We start from the raw sequence: 24,721 nt of genomic DNA, 5'->3' as shown, positions 1-24,721 counted from the left end.
CAGCATGAATATAAATAGTTTCAATCTTTAATTCAGTAAAAAAAAAAAAAAGAGAGAAAGATTGACAGGAAACAACAGCTTCACACTTTTGAAGATGGATCTGAGAGCAAATGTGTGCTTTGTACCCTTTGCTTCCTTTCAGCATTGCAAAGCACTTTTCTCAAAGCCATCTGCTCTAGATTCTTGTGAGAGCCTGACAGGAAAAGAAAGGTAAGTAGTAAAACCCAGAAACGACCCTCAGACCAGAACCCCTGTCGCAGGTTGTGCCGCAGACTTGTCGCTTGACTGTGGCTTGGATGCTGCGTTGGAAGACACCCTGATCTGGATGTTGTGCTTCTCCCTGTACTCATTCACTTCCTGTCCCTTCTTGACAATCCTGTCGTTCAGCGCATCCACGGACTTTGCAATCTGGAACGGTATGCACAACGCAAACTCTGACGAGATCCACCTCAAGATACTGCATGCAGTGGCATGTGTAGAAAGTGGGCAGCTTAAAGGGACTCTCAAATGAATTTTCAACTTCTTCCTTCCCAGCTTCAATTCTCAACTCAAAAGCGAAATGAGAAATCACGTGGTTGTGAGACGCTTCGGCACTGGATGTGGTGAAGCTTCCACCGTGCTTTTTAAACATACCATGAAACTTATTACTAGCAAATGAGGATAGGTGCCGTCATGGTACTGATTAAGCACAAACGCAAATTCAAATACTCGTCAACGAATTAATTGTCGACAAGTGCATACGTCCATCTGATGCAGTGCTCATGTTCAAAGCGTGAGCTGAATTCGGCTCACATACTTGGGCACAGCAGATCCATCGCAGTGAAAAGGGGGGGAGCTTTCAAAGGAAAGAAGGTAAGAAATAGTATGCTAGATTTTCAAATGTTTGTACTGAAAGGCAGGCCTTTTGACCCTTAGGTATTAGTTTTCTTTTGGTGCATTAAACGATATGCAATTAGTAAAATTTCAATCTATCCAAGCTCAAAATTCATTTCATGGTCCCTTTAAAGGTGCCACGACACAACAATCAGAATTTTAGGTCATCCTTGATATGATATCTACATAGGATACTTCTTATGGACACGAGGTTCCACAATTTCGAGGGCTCCCTCTTTCGACTGCCTCTATACATTCCGTGCAGAGGAAAAGTGAAGCACCAAGGAAAGCGATGAGGATGATGGTTTTTGACAATGCAGACATTTACAGATGTAGCTTTCTCACTAGGTCAGTCGGCAATTAAGGCAAATTAATTTTTTTATGAAACTGGCACACTGCTTCGAATAAAAGTTGAGGAATATGCAGGGGATTTCACCCACAGCCGAGAATCTTAAAAAAAAAAAGAAAAACAACACACATTTGAAAAAAGATTCCTTTGGCAGAGGGCCTACTCACACATACAGCACAGCGCAGGAAATAACACTGACATTGCCCAAGTCAGGCTGCATTAGTGATACAGGTCTGTAACATCCTAAGCTGTGTTTGAGTCAGCGCAGTTCCCAGTGTTGATTTAGCACTGCAATGTATGTGGAAACCAGCCCAGAATGTTGTTGACCGAGGTGGACGTGAGGGCATGAATGAAAAGTGATAATTAGCAATCTAATTACCCCAAATACCCCAACCAACTTTTTAAATATTGACCTTATATAGCATGAATAGATGGATGGATGGATAGTAATGGCTATATCTTTGTAACGGGCGGCAACTTGCGCCACCTAGCCTAACATGACGTCATCCCTTTTTTTTTAATTTGTATAAATTGTGTTTTAACACAACCCCTCCGCCCCCCTCCCTTTGAAGTGTTTCCATTGCTTAATTTTAGCTGTATTTTTATTCCTCCCTATTTGTTTTCCTCCAACCTTCCAATCTGCTCTTAGTTACCGCAATTCTTTCCCTATCCATTCGTCCATACCTGTTTGCGAATCCCAGTGCTCCCTCCAAATCCGTAGTCATCCCCCCCAAGAGGGAGGGACGAAGATCCGTGCACCTTAAAATTACATGTTCTATAGTTTCCCTTTCACGTTTGCATATGTCGCATAGAGTTTTTATTTCCTGGAATTTAGCCCTATATGTTTTCGTTCTTAGCACCCCCGTTCTAGTTTCAAACAGCAATAAGCTCCCCAATGAATTATCATACAAATGTTCCTTCTTTATTTCTTGTTTTTGTGCCCTGTATATTGTTGAAGTTAATTTTCCGTGCATTCTCTCTTCCCCCAATTTCCTCTCAGTTTCCTTTACGCCCTTTTCTACTGATATGTTCTGATTGGCCCCATCTCGTTGAATGTATTTAGATCTCAGAATGCGGGTTCGGTTTGTCCACTTAGTGTTTAGACTTTTTATATGTAGATACTCACACACTTTGCCTGCCCACCGTGTATCCTCAATTTCAGCTAGTCTTTGTTCAAATTTTACTTTACTGATCGCTTCTCTACTCTCGAAAGATGCCTAACCCATATCCCCCTGTACTCCCTCATTTGGTGTAGTCCCATGTGCCCCCAATGTCAACCTACCTACACCCCTTTGCTGTATCTCTAAACTTACCTGGATTTCTGACCTCAAACACAATACTGCATTCCCAAATGACAGTCCTGGCACCATGACTCCCTTCCATGCACCTCTAACGACTTCATATCTATTATAGTTCCAGAGTGATCTGTGTTTCATAATAGCTGAATCTTATTTCCCCTTCTTTCTTACAATATCTTCATGTCCTTTTAGATACTTTCGTCCCTAACTTAACCATCCTCCCAAATATTTGCACTTTTCTATGTGTTCGATCATTGTGTCCTGTACTTCCAGGGGTTCCCCCTTCCTGTCGTTGAAAACTATTATTCCCGACTTGTTCCTACTGAAGTTTAGGCCTAAACTGTCCCCTTCCCTGCTGCAAATTCTGATCAGTTCCTGTATTGTCTCACAACTTTCTGCTACAAGTACAATGTCGTCTGCATACATTAACCCTGGCAATACTTGATTTACTTTGTGTCCTTCCTCCATGTAAGTCGGGTCAAAACCTAGGTTGCACTGCTCTAATCTTTTCTTCATCTCACTGAGGTATAAGTATATCATAAAGAGCAGCGGAGACAATGGGCAACCCTGTCTATGTCTTCTTTTTATTGCTGTGCTGGTCTTGTAGTTTCGGCTTCCCATGTTATAACCACCCTATTCTCCGTATCAACCCGTTCTAGAAACGTAACCATGGTTGCCCTAGCCCATATTCCTTCAGTTAGTCCCAGAGTTTTTCCTAATTCACACCGTCATATACCCTTTGATGTCCAAAAATGCTACCCATAATGGCCTTTGGCTTGTCATTGCCATCTCTATGCACCGAGTCATTACGAATAAGTTATCATCTAGTCGTCTATCCCTCCTGAAACCGTGTTCAAGCTACCACAGAATCTGCCTTCTCTCTGCCCATTCTTCCATTCTTCTTTTTACAATTTCCTATTAAAGCTCTGTTGCCCGTCATCCAGACATGTTAAGCAGCTATTAGAATTTGTACTAGATTCTACAACGTTAGGCCGTCTACAGTGCCATATCGACACCAAGGGAGAAATTGCAATCGGTGAAACACCTTGCATACTTACGTACACCCCTGCATTTCTGCTAGCACACAGCCCAGGTGCACAAGTGAATAAGCCGCATGAGTAAAATAAACAAGGGAGCCAAAAAAAAACTAACTAGTCAGCAACAAGACCTGAATATGAGCTCCCAACTGCTGTTCCAGGGAAATATCAACTATAGCCATTGAGAGGATGAGAATGAGAGGGCACCTTTATCGGATGCCAACCTCTGGCACATGCCCACTGCCTTCCGCCGTGCTTTTGCTGCGCGCGCAAGCTCGACGTTTACAAGAGGCCAAAGTGTCGTCAGAAATAGAAAGCTCTCACAGACGGGGGACAATTGAAGAATGTCACTGCCGTTCTCATACTATCAGTGGTCATAAAGGCTTCTTGGCAGCTGCAGCATGACTGAAGACAACCAGTCCAAAGTGATCTAGGGCTCTTGTTATGGAACATAGGAACTGAGAATCTAGCGTGCATTATTCACAACAATACAGCCAATCATTACTATTAGGAATGAGTGCAGATTAAAAATTTTACCCCGGTTCATAGCGACTCTAATTGATTAATCCTGTCTCATTCGTTTCCCTGCAAAAGATTTTTAAAAGTCAACATTTAATTTTTTTTTTTATATCTTGGCTTATAATGTAATGAATGATGCAATATAAAATTTTAATTATGAATCAACCTCAATGTGTAGTTGAGACCAGAGGTCGGCATATTAGGTCGCCCTCACTCACCCTCACCCTCATAGCCACACTCACCTTCACCCCCTCACTCACCCTCACCCTCACATCACACTCACCTTCAGCCCTTCACTCACCCTCACTGAACCTCACGGCCCTCACGCACTCACCGCCCTCACGCCCCTCACCGCCCTCACGGCCCTTACGCCCCTCACTCACTCATGGCCCTCACGCCCCTCATCGGCCCCACGCCACTCACCGCCCTCACGGCCCTCACCGCCCTCACGGCCCTCACGGCCCTAACGCACTCATAGCCCTCACGCCACTCACCGCCCTCACGCCACTCACCGCCCTCACGCCACTCACCGCCCTCACGCCACTCACCGCCCTCACGCCCAGGGTGTCGAACCGGAACCGAACCGAACCGAAAAACGGAACAGAACCGTTATTTTTAGCCGAACCGGAACTGAACCGAACCGAAATCTTCGCCGCCATCTTGAAACTGAACCGGAACTGAACCGAAAAAAAAATATAACGGTAACCGGTTCAAAACGGTTCGCGGTATTTTTTTTTTGTTAGTATTACAAATTTATTATTTGGGAATAAAAAAAAAACTGGCAGCTGTATTTCTATATTGATCAAATCGTCATATACAGAATTGCAATGTATAATAAATCCTGGTTTTCTGCGACGCTTTCTTATTGGCACTATGATTAACCATGTGTCACATCGTCACGTGACGTCATGACGTCAAGACACGCTATCAAGTAATGTCACATCACGTGACCCCGTGACGTCACGTGACTCACCGCGCAGATTCAAATTGAGGACGTCCCTAGATCTATTAACGTTGTTGATACCGTGACGTCACATGACATCACAACTTCGCACTGAGAGTGACGTGACACCATGATGTGCCCGATTGTCATGATCCCGAGTTGAATGCTCTGGTTCATGACAACCAGCATCGCCAAACATTCGGGTGACGGCTCGTGTTCAACTCAAAGATTATGATGGGCCCGAGTCCCACTAGAACTAGAAACAGAAACAAACGACAGCGACAAGCCTCAGACACATGCAGCATGTTCGCGATAGTACCTTTATACGGCTTTCAGTTGTTCGGTGCTCGCGAAGTTAGCACGAGCGTTTACAAGCCTGAAAATGGTACCATCGTGTGCATGATTCTCGTGTTTGAGCATAGCCTTCTTTATTCTACAAAGCCTGTCCAATCGCGAAATACTCTGGTTTAAGGCTAGCCGCTGTTGTTTGTTTCTGTTTGTCGCTTTAGTGGGGCTCGGGCATTGTAGCCCAACTAAAACTATATCTGAAGATCAGCCCACGCTCTCTGCTTTGCCAACCCTGCGTATGACTATGATAAACACTGACGGTGTGTATATTAGGATCAGATCACGTGGCTGATAGTTCTAATTGCGAGTTGAGGAGGGGAATGCTGTTTCATTTCTTTCTTTCGACTGTCTGCCATTTCGCGGAGGGGAAAACTAATGGATGCTTTTGTAAGTTATCAACGTCAGGGATTACATCTTAGCGGTATTTATTGAACTTAAGTTAAAAAAAAAATGCTGCACGACCCATTTTACATGTATGCACACCATTGAGGCTCCCAAACATGTTTTCGTTATTGCTGAACTGCCTCAAAAAGTTGTCCCGAGAATAGAAGTGTTAAAGTGTCTATATGTGACGTATTAGTTCGACGTTACATGGAACTATTAGTGTGTGCGAGAGGGATCCTAGTGGCCTCAGGGGGATAGCAGCCGCTCTAAGTCTCACAGGAGTGTCGTTCTCAAGTTCTCCAAGATTCGACCGCCCTGTATTTTGTTTAAACTTCACAGTGTGGTGCAAAGTAAAAGCAAGGAAGAATTACTGTTAACAAGTGACATAAATATAATTGTCGAGTGAACACCACTCAATACGGGGCAGGCAATCCCTGAGGAATAAAAACTATCAAGGAGCAACTAAAAAAAAAAAAGGGAGTGGGGAGGGGGGTAGTTTTAAAACATACTGTGTCGTAAAGATTCCTCTGCCCCGCATTTTCGGCGCAGACTAGAAAGCGTGGCTTGGAAACGGTAGTGACAGATGGATAGTTGGTAAAAATTTTATTTGTAAAAACACTCTTGCCAGAAAGCACGTTTTCGTCGTGCGAGTTACTCGCGCCGTGCCTAACGACGATGCACCAACAAGAAAAATGTGTGCCTCTCAAATACACAGCTTGCACTGAGCGCGAAACTTTTGCAGCGTGCATTTTGCCCCACCGGATTTGATATTCTCAGCAAGAACAACTCGCAATGACAACCACTATCTAGTGCGATTACGTCACGTGCAAACCATGTTAAATACTTCAGCTTTCTGGTGAAGTGCGACGTTTGCAACACCAGCAGTAGACGTCCAAGGTGTAAAGTTGTGTAGTATTTATAGTAGTCTCGCAGATGTTGGAGCACATGACTGATAAAGAACAGAGTCGTGAAGTAAGGTCCCAAAACAAGTGCACGTAAAACCTGAGGTAACATTAGCCTTCCGAGGTAGTATCTCGCGACGTTTCGAGCTGAGGCAAAGCCGCCTGTATACAGGCGGCTTTGGCTGAGGCAAGCTGATGCCCAAAAGTGATTTATATTAGGATTTATAAAACCTTCGTTTGGCCTGCGCGGAATCTATGTTTAATTAGGAATATCATTTTATGCATTTCTATGCATCTCTTTTTGCAGTAAAGCGTTGTGTAAGGGATTATTTAGGAAAAATTGCGTGTCATCTCCTTATTTCTGCCCATTTCCTGTATTTGCCTTCCGATATATCATGTGACCACGGTGTTTTTTGGCATACCCTGCAACCCAGTATTTTACACTGCAAAACAGCTAACAAAAGCACGTTGCCGAAGACTCAACAGCTGGCGTATTTTCGAGTGTCGTCCTTCCGTGTCGGTCTCAGGCGGTTATGTGAACTTCATAAAGTCAAATTTATCGACGATAATAAAAATATACTTAATTCCTGTCTGAATATTTGGCAGCATAAATAGGAGATCCTCACCTCAAAGATATATAAGTAAATGCACCTTTAAATTATCTGAAAGATGTTCTGTAAATCTTTTTCGGCGCTTTTATCCTCTATAGACACGTTAATTATAAGTGATTTGGAAAAGCTTTAAATAATTTTTTTTTTATTTTGAAGCTAATTTAAATACCTATATGTTCCTCACGCATATATAACTTCTCAAATATATAGAAGTTTATTATCGCCTTTTTTATGTTTTTATTATCGCGTTTTTTTACTGGAACGAATGCTGGAACTATGACAATTGCACACTTAAACTCTCAGAAAGTGTCCGATTAAGTAGCTTCCGAACTGAGTAGAGCACGAAATACCACTTTGTTCTATTTAGCAAAAATCATAAATTAGCGAGAATGATGCTCATTTGCAAATTAAATTGACCGGCATTTTGTCAAGAGCAAACCTCAACATCCAGGCTATGCCAGTTTATCCAATGTAAGAAAATGTACACATGGGTAAGCACTGTTTTAGGTCAGATTCGATATCAGTACGAAGGTGCTCATAGATTAGAGTGAACAATTTCAGCCACTCCTTTTCGCATGATTCGTCGCCCGCATCATGGTGCTGAGAGCAAACAATGCTAGTTAGAAAAACAAGCATTGCGATTGTCGCTTAGTGTTTCTATAAAATATAGACTGGAAGGACTTGTCCCGTGACTTTCGTGACATTTTGAAAATTATATTGCCTTAAGCTCAGTCGTCTCGTCATCATATATATATTGTGAAACGTATTCCGTAAAACACATTTTATGGTATATATGGCGACGAGGTGCCGATTTCATGATTTTAATCACTGTAATTAATTCCTTAGTTTCAGGGCAAAACCCCGATTCAACATCTGATACTGCGATACAAATTTGTACCAATCACGGGTATTTTAGGCAACCAACTTCACTTCGCGAAAACATTTCGATTCAGGTACAATGCATGTGACTCTGGAAAACGAAGGGATGTTGAGTCGTATAGACTCGACGTTTTGTATGTTAATGTAGATTTTCTTTTCTTGTTGTGTAGGAATAAATAACAGAATTTTATAATTTTGGTACCTGAAAATAAAACTGGATTGAAGAAACGATAAAAAAAAGAAAACTATACACTGTAAACGACTTATTTTTCGTGGGCTCAATATTTCGCGATTTAGGTCAAAGCTGAAGTTTTGGAATAATTCGCGGGTTGTAATTTTCTTGACCGCGGTGGAATCTCAATATAAATTTCAATCTGTTTACATTTTACCGAAATTGTTTGCGGGACCCATTTTCCGAGAATTGTAGGCGATTCACGAAATTCTCAAGAATAGGTCCTCGCAAAAATCAGATCGTTCACAGCAGTTAGTTTCACGGCCTAAATAGTGCCTATTGACAGAACAACGCGGAAAATATATTCTCAATTTAGCGGTTCAAACCGGTTCGAACCGGTTTGAACCGTTATTTTTTGCTCCCCGGAACTGAACCGGAACTGAACCGAAAGCCGTGAACCCGAACTCGAACCGAACCGATAAAAATATCGGTTCGACACTCTGCTCACGCCCCTCACGGCCCTTGCGGCCCTCACGCCCCTCACGCACTGATGGCCCTCACGTCACTCAGGCCAGCTTCAGATGGAGCAATTTGACCCAGAAACTTTACGTCGCAACACCAGCAACACGGGCCACCCGCGATCACACGCAGCAACCAATTGCTGCAATTTGCCATTGTCATCATAAAATTTTATTTTTCTTGCACTATTTAGACACAATTACGCGTTATAAACGTGGTTTTATGCATTTAAATCTCGTTAAGAATACTAATGCACCTTTCTGAAACAGTTTATTTCCAAAAAACAATCGATTTCAAACCAGAACCAAGTCTTTCGGTGTCATCATCACCGGCACGAAATATCACGGGAAAATTTTGCGTCCCTGATCGGATGCAGCCGCTCCAAACGTATTCCAATTGCTCCGAGTTGCTTGCTTATTTCGAGCCGGACCCGATCTCAGCAATTCGTGTCGATCTAGGGAAAGCTAGAGAACAACCCGCCATTAACACCAAAATTGCTGAGAATGATGCTCGATCTGAAGGGGGCCTCACGCACTCACCGTCCTCACGCACTCATGGCCCTCACACACCTCATGCACTCACCGCCCTCACGGCCCTCATGGCCCTCACGCCTCTCATGCCACTCACTGCCCTCACGCACTCATGGCCCTCACACCCCTCACGCACTCACCGCCCTCACACCACTCACGCACTCATGGCCCTCACGCCACTCACCGCCCTCACGCCCCTCACGCACTCATGGCCCTCATACCCCTTACCGCCCTTACCGCCTGCATGGCCCTCATGGCCCTCACGGCCCTCACCGCCTTCACGGCCCTCACGGCCCTCACGGCCCTCACAGCCCTCACGGCCCTCACCGCACTCACAGCCCTCCCGGCCCTCACGGCCCTCACGGCCCTCACGGCCCTCACAGCCCTCACAGCCCTCACTGCCCTCACAGCCCTCACTGCCCTCACTCACCCTCACACTCATGAATTTTCCTGGTTCAGAAACTCACTCACCCTCACCTCACCTGTGAAGATGAGGGTGAGTGAGGGTGAGTGAGGGCCCTCATGAGTGAGGTTCGCCGAGGTATGGTTGAGACATGTTCTTAGACACTCGCACTGACAGATTATTACTTCATCTGCATGAGGCGAAGAGGTTCAATGATGTTCTCCGGCAAGAGCAACCTCCTTTAATTGTTCACAATAGTCTTAACTGGACTAAGCGGACACTTGCAAGGCGTTGAGCTATATGTGTAACCTCCTGCACTTGTCAGGAGTTCCTAACCTTGCCCCTACACCTTACTTCAAGTTAAACTTCCACCTAAAGTTAGCCCTTCATACAGGTGCTCTCGTCCACGTCTGCGTGGTGAAAGCGTTGAATTTTTACTTTCTTGTGGTTGGTTTGTCAAAAGTTTATCGACTAACCGGTCTCAAGATTTAATTCCGACTAAAGCAGTAATAGATTGCTCGGTAGGTTAATTGACCAATTGCCTGGCCCTAATTAACACCCATTGGTAAAACCATACCTGTGTTGTAAGGAAGCATAGTTTGCTTCCTTACAACACAATGAGGACCACATATTTTTAATAAAGCAAAGATGAACTCACATTGTCTTTGTTCTGCATGACAGCTGGCAGGATGTCCTTCACAGTCCTCTCAACGAGCACGCCCCCCACCATCCGGTAACATCGGCGGTCTCCGTCCACCTTCTGCAATGCCTCTGCCACGAGGCTGGAAACAGATCAGGCATGTTTAAAATTCAGCACTTGTAACAAGAAGTCGTCAAGTATCCAATGTTTGGAAAAGAAAAAACAACAAAAAAACATGTTTTTCTAACTGCAAAAAAAATCTACCATATTTTCAGAACTATAGTTTACAAACTATTTATTTTAATTTTTACAGAAATACAAATAAATATAAAAATACATAGATGAGGCATGTTTTAAATTTGGGATGCTAGAACTGAACCAAAAGAGAGGTTCCTCAATCAAAGCAATTTTGAGAATTCCTTCAAAGAGGCTTCCTTCTTCACTAATCTCGAAAAAAAAGATTGTTCACAAAAACCCAAAATGAAGCTAAATTTCTTTTTTTATGAGATTATGTTTAACCCTTGAAGTGCCACTTTAAAAAAAAAAAAAAAAGCAACCTAAAAATGCTATATATTTTTATTGAGGAGTTTTAGTCCTTTAGAATAACAGATGAACATATCAGTAGAAAAAGATGAAGAATAAAAATTGAAAGGGACATGATTAGGCACAGGCTAATAACTGCGTCCCCATTTCACCCTCCAGTGGATCGCTGGAAGCAAAGAGGGAAGCAAAAAACACAAAAAGGGGGTCTGCTTCTTAGGCAATCTAAATTTCCCTATTATTTCTGGGCGCCCAGTGCTCGAGCATTGACAAAGTTGCCTTATGTGTCTGCAAGAGCGGTCGGCCATTGTAACGAGAAATAAGCAAGTATCCAGTGTTTGAGGTTGAAAAAAACAAAACGTCTTTCTAACTGCAAAAACAATCTACCATATTTTCAGGACTATACACCAACTCATGTTTACAAACAAACCGGAGTGCCCCTAGCGGACGCCACCGGCGCCGCGCATGCGCGGTGGATGGTGGGCAAGAAGCCCGCCGTCGCCTATAAACAAGCCATTGAATTGCGTTGTTGTCGGCGTCGGTGGGAGTCCCCGTGCTCTTTTTCGCGTTGGAATTGTTTATTCTATGTTCTCCTAACAATGTCTGACTACTTAAGCGGCTTCAGGAAAACTAACGAGGCAAAACTTTGTGTAAATAATGGGACGTGCGGCGATTCATTTCACGTGGACGCCGCGGAATGGGCGCTAAAGCCTGACTCCCACGATGAGATTCTGCTCGCCATTTTCAGTCACGACGTCGCTCGGACTGCAAAAGCGTGGACCGTAGCCGAGATGGTGGACGTCGATACTGAAAACCGCAAGTAGAATCGGGCATTACAAGTCGGTGATGGCCACTGGTAACAATGATCAACACCTTCTTGTGTCTATTTACAGTTGGCCCACTTACCCCAACCAACCTTCAAAAGTGTTTTGAGGCCTGCACTTAGTTCTTATCGCAATTACCGGGTCAACGTTTGGTTTACGGGCCGCTGTCGTTTGAATGAGCTGACGACAAAAAGCAACTAAGTTTGAAAGAGCAGACGACAGTTCGAACCCATGCGCAATGGAGTACGGGCAAAAAGCACCGCGTCCCGCGTCAACAAACCATTCGAATGTCACGTTGCCGGCGTCTGTGTGAGTCTGCATACTCTTTTTCGCTTTGGAATTGTCGATTCTACATCCTCATTGCAATGTCTTACCACTTTAATCACCTGAGCGAAATTATCAAGGCTCGTTATGCCGCTAAACTTTCCGTAAATAATTTGACGTGCGGCGATTCATTCGCATGAACGCCGCAGAATGGATGCCAAACCATGATGATGTAGCGCTGAAAACACGTGGACTTCCATGCTACTTAAAATAGAAACTATATTTAATTATCATTATAAACTCGGAGCCAGCTAACTGACCGAGTACCGGGATCAGTTAGAATGAGAATGGCGGTTGGTCAGAGCTTCAGCCTCGGGACGCGCGTGTTCATGCCCCAGTGGTCTTTCGCACGTGCAAAAGGCGCACTGGAGCTTGTCGGCGATGCTTCTTCTTTACTGGCATCTGTTGGGTCTTTTGACGGCCACAGGAGCTCCCCCCTAGTCACAGGACGGGGAACACGTCGTGTGCTACGATGGTGTGGAAGAGGTTCAGTAACAAAGTGCACCCTTTTGGGAGTCGTATTTTTTGTCGGTGCCTTGGTTGTGGTTGTCGTAGGATGGCCTTTAGTTGAGTCGTTTGTCTCAGCTTTTGTGGAGGCGTTGGAAGACTTAAGGTTACTTGCATTTGTTTCGAGTGTGTTGGCCATGTAAGCGGGTTTCAACCTGTCTATTGATACTGTGTCTTCTTTGCCATTAATGTTAAGCCTGTAATATTTTGACGATCGCGAAATTACTTTAAAAGGACCGGTATACGGAGGTTGTAGTGGCCGCCTTACTGCATCATTTCGGACAAATACGTGGGTTGCCGTTTCCAGATCGGGGCTCACAAACACTTGTGGTTGACGTGGTTTGCGAAAGGGAACGGGCTGAAGGGCCTGCATCATTGTTTTAAGTCGTGTTACGTAGTTGAGAGGGTCTGGCAACTCCGCGTCTGGTGAGGCAACTAAAAGGTCCCCTGGCAGACGAAGCGAACATCCGTAGACTAGTTCGGCTACGGTGCAGTCGGTGTCCTCTTTGAGCGTAGTTCGGATTCCTAGAAGAATCATGGGGAGGGCTTCTGTCCAGGATGTGGTGTCTGAAGCCTTCAGTGCTGCTTTTAGTTGCCTATGAAATCTTTCGACTAGTCCGTTAGACGCGGGATGGCATGCTGTCGTTGAAATATGCTTAATGCCGAGTAGGTGTGAAATTTCTTCGAATAACCGGCTTTGGAATTGTCGTCCTCTATCCGTTGTTATAGTCGCCGGTACGCCAAATCGACTTATCCAAGTTGACAAAAAGGATTTCGCGACCGTCTCTGCAGACACGTCGACAATGGGACACACTTCGGGCCAACGTGTGAATCGGTCGATGCAGGTCAACATGTACCGATATCCTCTTGACGGCGGGAGGGGACCGACGAGGTCAATGTGTACATGGGAAAATCTTGCATCTGGAGAAAGAAATGTTGAAATTGGGGTAGTAGTATGACGATGAATCTTGGTTTGTTGACACTTTAGACATGTCCGAGCCCAGTGACGAACGTCTGTGTTCATTCGAGGCCACACATATCGCTTTGCAATTAAGCGTTGAGTGGCACGAATGCCAGGGTGTGATAGAGAATGGTACATGTCGAAGATCTTTCGTCTGAATTCGGGGGGAAGATAAGGTCGAGGTGTGCCAGTTGACATGTCGCAAACCAATTTCACTGAAGGTGAATCCAGCTGGACGTCTTCTAGGACAAGGGCAGTTGTTGATGTTCGGAGTTGTTGAAGCTCATTGTTCAGAGTTTGTGACGTGGCCAGTGCAGGATAGTCGATGGAAGGACGTGTGGCGCCTGTTGCATTCACAGTCATTCTTGATAGGGCATCTGCAACGACGTTCTTGTGGCCGGAGATGTGTCGAATGTCTGTGGTAAACTCAGAGACAAAGGCAAGGTGCCTGATTTCTCGAGGTGAGTGCGAAGCGCTAGAGGTCATTGCATATATGAGCGGCTTGTGGTCGGTGTAGATAGAAAACTGACGTCCTTCGAGTAAGTACCGGAAGTATTTCACAGAGAGGTAGATGGCGAGCAATTCTCGGCCGAACGTGCTATAACGGGTTTCAGCTGGAGAGAGAGCTTTGGAGAAAAATCCAATCGGGCACCACTTGCCCCCGAGATACTGTTGAAAAACTGCACCAACTGCAGCGTCAGAAGCGTCCACCATTAATGAAGAGGGGGCATCACAGTGTGGATGAGTCAAAAGTACTGCATCAGCAAGTTGCTTTTTTACAGTAGTAAACGCGGCAGTTGCTGTGTCATTCCACACAAGTGGTGCGGTTTTGCTCTTAATTCCCGCTAGTAAGGTGTTGAGCGGTTTGAGTGTTGCTGCTGCATTTGGAAGAAATCGACGGTAAAAGTTCAGTAGGCCGAGAAATTCTCGCAACTGCTTCACCGTTGACGGCACGGGGAAGTCATTGATTGCTTGGACTCGAGACTGTAGTGGACGTATTCCATTTCGGTCAAGGTGGTGGCCAAGGAAGTCAAGTGCCGGCACGCCAAACTCACATTTTTCAAGTTGTATGGTAACGCCGTAGTCGTCTAACCTTGAAAATATGGTATGAAGATGCTCCTCGTGTTCTGTTGCAGTGTGGCTGAAGACAAGGATGTCGTCTAAGTATGCAAAGCAGAACGGCAGCCCTCTCAAGATATGGTCCACAAAACGTTGGAATGTTTGTGCAGCATTACGGAGGCCGAAAGGCATGCGCAAAAATTCAAATAATCCGAAAGGTGTAATAATCGCTGTCTTAGGAATGTCGGACGGTTCCACCGGGATTTGGTGATAGGCCTTAATAAGGTCAATCTTGGAGAATATTGTTGATCCTGCGATGGTACCGGTGAAGTCATGAATATGGGGTATAGGATACCGGTCAGGAGTCGTGACCTTGTTAAGGGCTCTATAATCGCCGCAAGGTCTCCAATCACCTGACTTTTTGGGTACCATATGAAGTGGAGTAGACCAGTTGCTGGAAGAAGGGCGTACCAGGCCAAGTTCAAGCATATGGTTGAACTCGTTCTTGGCGACCTGGTAACGGTCTGGAGCAAGACGGCGTGGTCGGGAGAACACGGGAGGACCGGTTGTTTCAATGCAATGAGTTACGGTGTGTTTGACAGGTCGTTCTGTTATAGAGGGCCGTGTGAGGGCGGGGAATTTTTTGAGAATGTTGTGCCATGGAGAATCGGTCATGACCTTTGAAATGATGGGACTGAGGGGCGGTTTGTCTGAGCATAACCCCTGTATGCTGAGTCGCGTTCCCGCGTCAGTCAGTTCTTTACGTCGTACGTCCACAATAAGGTTGAAGAAGCGTAGAAAGTCGGCTCCAAGAATGGGTCGAGTTACCTCGGCTATTAAAAACACCCAGCGAAAAGTGCGACGAAGACCAATATCTAGCGTGAGCGATCTTTCCCCAAACGTTGAGATGGGAGAACCATTTGCAGCTTGAAGTGTCAAGCAGTTTTGGCGGTGTCGGCGATCGTCTGGAGTGGGAGGTATAACGCTGATCTCCGCCCCTGTGTCGACCAGAAAATACATTTTAGTATTCTTCTCCGTGATAAAGAAAAGACGGCTGACATCAGGTACCACGGCATTTGCCGTCTTTAATGCGTGGTTGGGGAGTTTCCCTGGTAAGAACAGGGAGAAATGCAGCGGTGGGCCATGTCGCCAAATCGTTTGTGGTACCAGCACAATCCGCTTGCTTCGGCGGAAGGAGATCTGCTTGCTCTGGGTCGAAACCTGGATGATCCCCGACGGTTGCTTGAGAAAGACGACTCCGTGACACGGAGAGATGACACCTCAGAAGAGAGTTGGTCCATCTTTCTTGAGAGCTGTAGGACGACGTCGTTGAGTCTCTCTAGACGGTCAACCGCTTGGTTCGATGAAGGTGTCGTGGAGGAGAGAGTTCCAATGGCAGGTGTATTCACCTCCATGATCCTATCAGCCATGCGAGCTAAGGCCTCGGTAGATGCTATTTCCGAAGCGGACAGGATCATGCGGACGTTGCTTGGGAGCCTCTGAAGGAATAGTTCTCGGAAAATTGGTTCCTCGACTCTGTCTGGTCTGTCACCGAGTAGCTGATGCATACGTCGCAGAAGGTCCGTTGGTTTTCGATCACCCAATTCTTCAGATGTCAAGAGCTGCTGAAGTCGGCGTTGCTCTGACGCCGTGGTGCGGCGAATAAGTTCATCTTTAAGGTGATCGAATGGATTGTCTGGTGGTGCACGAAGAATGTCACGGACAATCGCGGCTGTAGCCTGGGGTAGTGCGGCTACTACAAAGTCAAAACGGGACCTTTGGGAGGCAATCCGATGAGAACGGAACAGGGCCTCGATGTGCAAGAACCAGAGTTCCGCGTCGCCATCCCAAAAGGTGGGCAGCTTGAAATTTGCGCTGGCGATGTGTGCAGCCGGCAAGATAGGATCAGCGGCGGGAGAACCAGTTGGCGGTTCAGACTCCGTCATTGCTGTCGAAGGGATGTGGCACGGTTGATGAGAAGCTAGAGGTTCGAGTCCGGGTCACCAATGTAGCGCTGAAAACACGTGGACTTCCATGCTACTTAAAATAGAAACTATATTTAATTATCATTATAAACTCGGAGCCAGCTAACTGACCGAGTACCGGGATCAGTTAGAATGAGAATGGCGGTTGGTCAGAGCTTCAGCCTCGGGACGCGCGTGTTCATGCCCCAGTGGTCTTTCGCACGTGCAAAAGGCGCACTGGAGCTTGTCGGCGATGCTTCTTCTTTACTGGCATCTGTTGGGTCTTTTGACGGCCACAATGAGATTCTTCTAGCTATTTTCAGTTGCGACGTCGCTCGTGCTGCAAAAGTGTAGAAGGTGCGGCGATGATCGACGTCGATACTGCAAATCGGAAGCGGGAACAGAGCAAGCGTATCAAGTCGGTGATGGCCACCGGTACCAATGATCAACATCTTGTATCTACTGTTTACACGGAGCCTACTTAAGTCTTTTGAGGCCTGCAATTACTTCTTAGTGCTATCACCGGGTCAAAGTTTGGTCTACGGGCCGCTTTTGTTTGAACGAGCAGACGACAAAAAGCAGGCAAGTTTGAAAGAGCAGACGAAAGTTCGAACGATCAGCCGGCCATGGGAATTCGAAGACGCACTGAACCCGTGGGTGGTTCGGACAACTTGGAGGTTTTCTCTCGTTCATGTTGGAACAAAGCAAATACATCTGGCGACCACAAAGTGCTGCCCGCACAAGCAGTCGTAGTTCGACAGCGTCTGGTTTGCCCTTGTCACGGCTCCTATCCACGTTCTCGGCCGAATGGAGGGGGCAGAAACACATGAAAACTGATCTTCAAGCCTTTCCAGACTCTCTTGGTACAGCCCCCGTCGCAGCATTTTGACAAGGCAGGTTTTTTGTCTCGTTTCTTCCAAAGGAACACAGGAATGCATGTCTGGCACGGCGACTTCTGCCCATCGCCCCAGACTGGAGGTGCGTCCGGCGCGCCACCACCGCGGCGTGACGTAGAAGAGTTGAGTTGGTGTATACATTACAGAGTGTACATGTATACAAGGTAATATTTTTATTCTATGTGGACTATCTAAAGACACAATATACAATAATTTCTTTTTAAAAACTACTCGTTTTCATTTTGTGCAATTTTCAAGACCACAATGTTTCATGCTGGGAATTAAGCAGCAAAAAAATCTGAGACTTTCTGTGTATTGCTTTCACCCTCAACGCCCCCGTCATTGACACACAAGGTAACTGCGCCGAAACTGACATTGTGAATCAGGCTAGATCTTCATGATATTAACGCCCACTGCCTGCAGTGGTACAATTATTACTACAAGTAAATATGTCCACTGTGGGGTGTGTAAAACAGCAAGGTACATCCAAATAAAGATGAGAGTTCACATTGAATTTAATTTTAATAAACAATACAAAGTTTTAAAACAGTAAGAACAATGAAAAGACAAATTTACATTCATATTGTTTTATGAGAAGTGCAATTCGATAGGGAACTACCGATTTATAATTTTTTAGCAGGCATAGAGCATAGATGAAGAAAACCCCTAGCACGAACTATGCACCAGGTACAGACTATTTAAGAACACCTATTTTTTTATTTGCCAAAAGTTGCCCCTGCAGGCTATACATGGTATTCCAAGGTAATCATAAACAAGTAATAGTGGAACTTCCTGTGGCCAAGATAACCTCCAGTTAACCAGCTTCTTGTGTATGTTTCAATGAGCAAGGATGAGCAGTGCATCTTTTAAGAAATTCTCGGCGAAAAATCACAAACACAATTTAACTACACCCTTTTCAGTGTCTCCATTGAAAATGTTCATACATATAAATATCTTGGACTTCATTTCACGCCGAACGTTTCATGGGAACCACATATTAACCATGTCACGGCAAAGGCTAATCAAACTTCAGGCTTTCTAAGACATCACTTACACCTGGCAAAACTGGAAACAAAACTGATTGCATACACATCTCTTCTGCGTCCCAAGCTGGAATATGCATCTTTCATCTGGAACCCGCATCAGTCATATCTTAATAACAAGTTAGAAGCCATTCAAAACCGAGCCACTCGCTTCGTTCTCCGCAATTATACCCACACAAGTATAACACTAATACGTACAACAAACTAATATATCCCTTTTTGCTGACCGACGTAAAACAACTCAACTAACTGCTCTTCATCACCTGTACTATCATTCACCCTCAAAGAAAGGAAAATATTGCCTAGCTGCTAGCCACGCAGAGACAGCTCACAAAAAATTCAGCTTGCCACTCCTAGAACTAACACTTTCAAATTTTCTCCCTTGCAGTTATCTATATCGGACTGGAATTCCCTCCCCGACTACATCATAACAGTAAAAGAGTCCATTAAATTTCGTTCCACAATTGCCACTCTCGACAATATGTAAAAAAAGAGCGGAAGGAGGGAAAGATTCCTGGCTCTTGTAGACCTGTATCTGTATTGTTGTTTTTGCCCCCCCCCCCCTTATGTAGAGCCCCTACCGGGCACTTATAAGGGTATATTAAATGAAATTAAATGAAATGAAAAAGATACCTCAAAAACTGGACATAGGATACCTCGATGTGCGTTTCTGGAACATACGGTGCCGAGAAAAAGCACCGTCTCTCATTTTATTTGGCCTCCGCGGCAAAAGTTGTGTGGCCCTACCTAACATCCCAGCGGAAACTTGTGTGCATGGGAGACATTTAACAAGTTAGATGCCCACAAATCAACCGAGACATGTAATTGTTTCGTGTTTTTCGTGTATGAGAGCATGTGCGAGCACAACATCGCTTCGCCAACTGCGCGTTGTTGCCATGAGAGTTCCAGCTGGCCAAAGCTGAACTATACTATGCCTGTCAAATGTAGTGGAAAGAGGGTGTGAAGGATTGTGCCACTCGTGCTCGATTGTGCCCCGGAAAAAGTGAGCGGTGTGTTTTTGACGGAAAGTAAATATATTGTGATGGGGATAAAGCCGCCGCAGTGCGTACAATTGCGCCAGTGGCGTCACTAGGGGCAGCAGCACCCGGGGCAGTGGACCTTCACAATCCCCCCCCCCCCCCTCCCCCACCTAGTTGTCGCCTGCCCCTCTTCGTTGTCTGCCGTGACACCCCCCGAAGCAAAGCACCCGAGGCGGTCCCCCCCCACTTGTGACGCCACTGAATTGCACCACTCATTCTCTGCGAAAAGAAGCAGAGTGTTTTCAATGATGATTTGAGATGTCGTGACTGTAACATCGACCTACCATAGCAATCCAGTGAATGATATTCACGTGGATACAGTTGCAGAAGCAGATGTCAAAAGGCTGTTTTAGATTCTAGAACCCAGGCAATAAGGCAAGAAAACTAGTGTCATGCCCGACTTGTTACAATCACGCGACACTCCTGGGGACATATCCCGTTTGCTCAAACTGTTCTGTTTGGGCAGACACACATGAGTGCTGTTGCGTTTGACGGCGTGGGCGAGCAATAAAGTCAAAAGGATGGTACCAGTGGTTTCATGCTACAGTATGTTTCACGTCTAGCTTCAATCATGTCATGAACAGACGCTTTATTAGATGCGAAGATTGACTTTGAAATCGACATTTCTGAAATTGATGTGGAACATACCCCCAGGTTTGGTTCCAAGTGGTCCTGTCAGCGGTAAACTAAGTCCACCGCTGACACAAACTCTCAAACTTTGTTTTCATCCTTTTTATTTTTTTCTTTTAAATCTATCTATAGTCCTAAACAAGCTGGAGCTTGTTTAGGACTACAACATAAACTGCCTGTTCACAAGCATGCATGCACCCGAAAATTAATGTCAATGAAAATTCTGCTCGAAGTTCAAAAAAAAAGAAGAGATAAACATTATTTTTTAAATTTTTTAATTATTTTATATGGTACCAAATCGGTCTGTGTCAGTGGTCTGTGCTATGAAAACCTAGATTCAGGCTAAAATATAAAATCAGATTTGAGCTAATAATAAATATTTCAAACAATCCTTTATTTGCATAAGAACTCAAGTGTAATTCGATCTATGAAGTTCCTTTGCTGTCCAGAAAAGTCGGATGTGTGCCTCTTTGATTTCAAAATTAAGCGATCCTTGTGCCGAGGGTAATACCGACGTGTGCGTGACAGAGACTGTCCGCACTCGACAATCGCGGAGTCACAGGTCGTCGCATATTTTAATTAGCGAATATCAATCACAGAAAAATTGCCCAGGCAATTGCAAAACATTACAGCAGTTCAAGAAGCCGGTAGAAGCGGAAAACATAACAAGAGACTGATTTAATCGTGGAACACACAAAACATAGCGTCCTGCGCCATTCTGCAGAATGACGCCGGACAGGAGACATACGCAAAAAGACGTATGTGGCTCGTGCGAGGCTCGCTTCCATGTAAAGCAGCAGTTTCTTGTCTGCTCAGCAGGTTGCAATCGGTGTTTCCGCTGTAAGTGCTTGAACGTCGCCCATGAAGAGTACAACTTCTACATGAAGAGTGGCACGAACGCTTTCAGGTGCTCGGGCTGCGCCCGAAGGAGCAGTGTGTCACCGGGGAACGACGCCGCTGCTGGTACCGGAGGGGTAGTTCCCGCTCCTGTGGCGTTTGTCGAACCACCAAATGTGACACTTGATGACGGCTCCGTTCCACCCGCTCTGCTACGCCTCATCAAAAGCCTATCAAGCAAACTGGATATAGTTACGACAGAGCTCAAGTGCCTTAGGGCGGACAGCAACAGCCTTCGCTACGAAGTGCTTTATCTCCGTAAAAGTGACCATGAACGAATGCTGCCTCCGTCTTCTTCATCAACCGTGTACGCATCCGTCGCAGCACTGCCGCCTGCTGCGCCAACGTCAATGTTGAGATCTTGAGCTGCAAATTCGCTTCCCAATGCAGTTCCAGGGACGACTCAGGGTGGGCTGGGCTTGGAGTCGAGTTCCTCGAAGGGTGCGAGAGCTGCGGGTGGGGAGGACGCTGTGGACGACGGCTACACCATGGTAAGGCCCCAACGGCAAACCAAGCCGCCAGCTGGAACGGCTAAACCGAGTAAGGTGACCGCTGTCCCTCGGAAGAATCGTCGTTTAGAACTTTTTGTATCAAGGGTAGATCCAGATACAAGTGTGGAAATGTTTTTGCGCTTATCGAGCCTTTTGTAGTGGGAAGGCAGGTCTTGTGTTTAAAAATGTTTACACGATTTGACACATACTCTTCCTTCCACATCCCGGGTGACGAGTCAGTTTTCGATGCAATTAACAAATTCGAGGTGTGGCCTGAAGGTAGCATTTTCCCTCAATTCTTTGGTTGGCTGGACAAGTCACGTGTTCACACTGATGACGGAGTAGAAACCGTTCATATGGAACAAACTTGGCGTTTTTTACCAAAATGTATGAAGCCGGAAGACTAAGGCCGACGAGCTTTTGCACAATTCAACTAATTCAAGTCATGATATTATATGTATTCCCGAAACCTGGCATTCAAATGGGCACATCCCTCTGAAGCAAAGGGCTTAGCAGGGAGGGAGGGAGGGGGGGGGGGGGGGGGGGTCAAAATGTTTGTGTTTATGATACAGTCGGCTGGATTTGGGGATAAGGGGGAAGCCCAATAACCCCCCTTCCCCCCCCCCCCCCCCCCTTTCCCCCTGCTACGCCCCTGCTTCAGATGAATGTGCCGATCGGAATTCCGGTACTCGGCGATTCCCCTCGTACTACATTCAGCGAGACTGAGCGTTCAACTATCAATGGCTTACTTTCTAGGTGAGAAAAGCGAGGTTCTATTTTCTCCAAAAACACCCGGTACACTTTTTCCGTGTAGGGCACAGAAGATACCGGACAGATGACAGAAACGTCGTAGACTCCGCAAGTTTGCCTCGCCCGACGCCCACACATCAGATAAAAGTAGTTACCATTCTTGTTTCTAGTGTCTCACGGAAAACACAAAAATAAGCCATGTGCCATTCAGCGAGTGGGTGTGACGGACACTCACTAAAATTCTATTTGTGTTAATTAACTACACCGCGAATTCGACACCCCGGCCCAAACGCGCCTGACAACACGTCTCAACGTCTGCCCACGCTTTACTGAAACTATGTCCTAGCCGCGAAATTATCGGATATTGCTTCGAGAATATGTGCGGATCACAAGATGTCCTAATATTTATTTATGAAAACAAAAAAGGGAAGGCTTTGCGACGGTAGGACCAAGCAAATGACGCGAGACCACCACACGCTTTTGTCAGACGCACGCCGCTATTACTTGACCGGGCGTCGGACCAACGGAAACTTACTTGTGCTCGTTGAGATCCATCTCGAGCTCGACCAGTTTGGCTGTTAAGGAACGCTGTTCTTGTCGCAATTGATTAAAACCATCTACGATGCCCTGTTCCTGAGACTGACGCTTCATTTCGTCTTTTTTAGAAGCTTTCTTGTCGCCTTCGGCCGCCATTTCGGAGAGGTGAGACCCGCAGTGAAGTTTTTGTTTGTGTTGTTTGTGGCATTTTTAACGTGCTATTAAAGACATACAAATAATATTAAATAACGATTTAAATAAATGTTAGTAATGTTTTAACTTAAAAAAACGTTTTAATGTAATAAATTAGGTTAATTTTATTTTTGCCCTTTTTTTTCCTAAGCTGCGAGTCTGTTTCACTGAGTCTGCGATAATATTTGATAGATGGCGCCACTTACCAACTCGCGAACTATCGCCGACGCGTAAAGAGCGCGCGGTCGTTTCGGTTTCGCAACCTAAGCCGAAACAACCTCTCCCAGCTCTTTGCTTTTGAATGATTTATGCACTAACTAAAAGAGGCGAAAGAAAGAAGGAGACTGGAGTCAAAGTTGAGTAAATTTCTTTTTCGATGGCAATGCCGCAGCTTTGACTGGAGAGCCTCTCGATGTAAGGTAAATTGTTGTTAGTGTGCCTCAGTGGGCGGCTGGTGTCTCAGCTGGAGATGAGAAATTTAGCCAGTGCAGTGCAACCACTAACCTGGGATCTTTAGCGTGCACAAAGTAGTTTTACGCGATCTTACGCCAGTACGATACTCATCTAGATCGAAGCGGGCAGGGATGGGGATTGAACCGAGGATCCTGGGTTCTCCAGCGCGAGCTTTCCCTGTATGTACGCTGTACATACACATACTGTACAGCGTGGCACCCAGCTGAACGTGTACGTAGAATTCCTACTTCACTGCAGTAGTGGCCCACTGTGGCTGAGATGCAAAACCCAGTACTAAAGCCTTGTTGTTACGCATCAGTGGAGTCCGTACAGACGCGAGCAGTGGCATTGGATGTGTTTGGGAGACGAGGAAGGTTTTGTTTGTAAATCCTGCCATTACACACACACACACACACACACACACACAAAAAAAAAAAAAAGCTAGCGCCAGATTTTTTTATTATTTTTATTTTGGATTGACAAAAACAACAACACCCCCTACAAGGAAGGGCACAGGACACAGAGTAGGGCCACGAGGGACACTATACTTACTTTCCAAAGGATTAGAGTTCCCTATTATTTTTTTCACGCAATCAAATCGGTTTTTCAAGAGTGATCTTATAAGCTTCAACGCGATACCACGTATCCCACAGTATTCTAATTCATGAAGCAAATTAAAAAAATAACCCCAACCTAAATACGAGTTGTTTTCACCTAGGATTCTATGCAAATTCCCTTTTTAACAGCGATTACCCACTGCACATGCTCTCTAGAAAAAAAAAAAAAAAAAAAGGAACAGATAACAGCATGCCGTTGCAGCACTGCCAATGCCAAGAGCTCGTGCCGAAAGACGCACTTTTGCACGCTTGGGAACAAAAAAAAAAAAAAAAAAGAAAAGAAAACGCACAAAAAAAAACAAAAAAACAAGGGCTTTTGGAAACAAAATGTAACTAAGCAAAATACGTTCGGAACAAAACAGGGGGCTATTTTGTTCACAACGCTCTTGTTCACGCACTCCACGGTGCTTGAACCTGACGCCGATTCCCAACGAGTTCGCCGAGACATGCAGCAGCTATCGCTGGGGGATCGTACTGTGGATTAACACAGTATCGCTCAATTTTTACAGCGAGAGCTGTTTTGGGCTATTTTCATCAACGGAAATGACGTCCGTTGTTGGTGTCGCAGTTGTTGATGTAGTTGTAGTAG

General features: G+C 45.4%; 1 protein-coding gene across 1 annotated transcript; it reads right to left on the bottom strand.

Moving 5' to 3' along the window:
• On the bottom strand, positions 1-23,053 carry LOC8043273 (prefoldin subunit 2). The gene is made up of 3 exons (XM_029978292.2): positions 22,869-23,053; positions 10,426-10,549; positions 1-408 (listed from the first exon to the last, which is right to left on the bottom strand). Exons 1-3 carry the CDS (start codon positions 23,024-23,026, stop codon positions 238-240), a joined length of 453 nt encoding a protein of 150 aa, XP_029834152.1. The 5' UTR covers positions 23,027-23,053; the 3' UTR covers positions 1-237.
• Positions 23,054-24,721: the final 1,668 nt, after the last annotated feature.

The sequence above is a fragment of the Ixodes scapularis genome, unplaced genomic scaffold (genome assembly GCF_016920785.2).
Source record: "Ixodes scapularis isolate PalLabHiFi unplaced genomic scaffold, ASM1692078v2 PGA_scaffold0__279_contigs__length_252992795, whole genome shotgun sequence".
Classification (NCBI taxonomy): domain Eukaryota; kingdom Metazoa; phylum Arthropoda; class Arachnida; order Ixodida; family Ixodidae; genus Ixodes; species Ixodes scapularis.
This window is presented reverse-complemented; position numbering and strand designations above follow the sequence as displayed.

Bases quoted from the DNA above. Each gene is read 5' to 3' on its own strand.
- LOC8043273 (XM_029978292.2), bottom strand. From the start codon at position 23,026: ATGGCGGCCGAAGGCGACAAGAAAGCTTCTAAAAAAGACGAAATGAAG. The intron at 10,550-22,868 runs GTAAGTTTCCGT...ATCTGTTTCCAG, and splicing joins ATGGATCTCAACGAGCACAA to CCTCGTGGCAGAGGCATTGC. The intron at 409-10,425 runs GTGAGTTCATCT...ATACCGTTCCAG, and splicing joins TCATGCAGAACAAAGACAAT to ATTGCAAAGTCCGTGGATGC.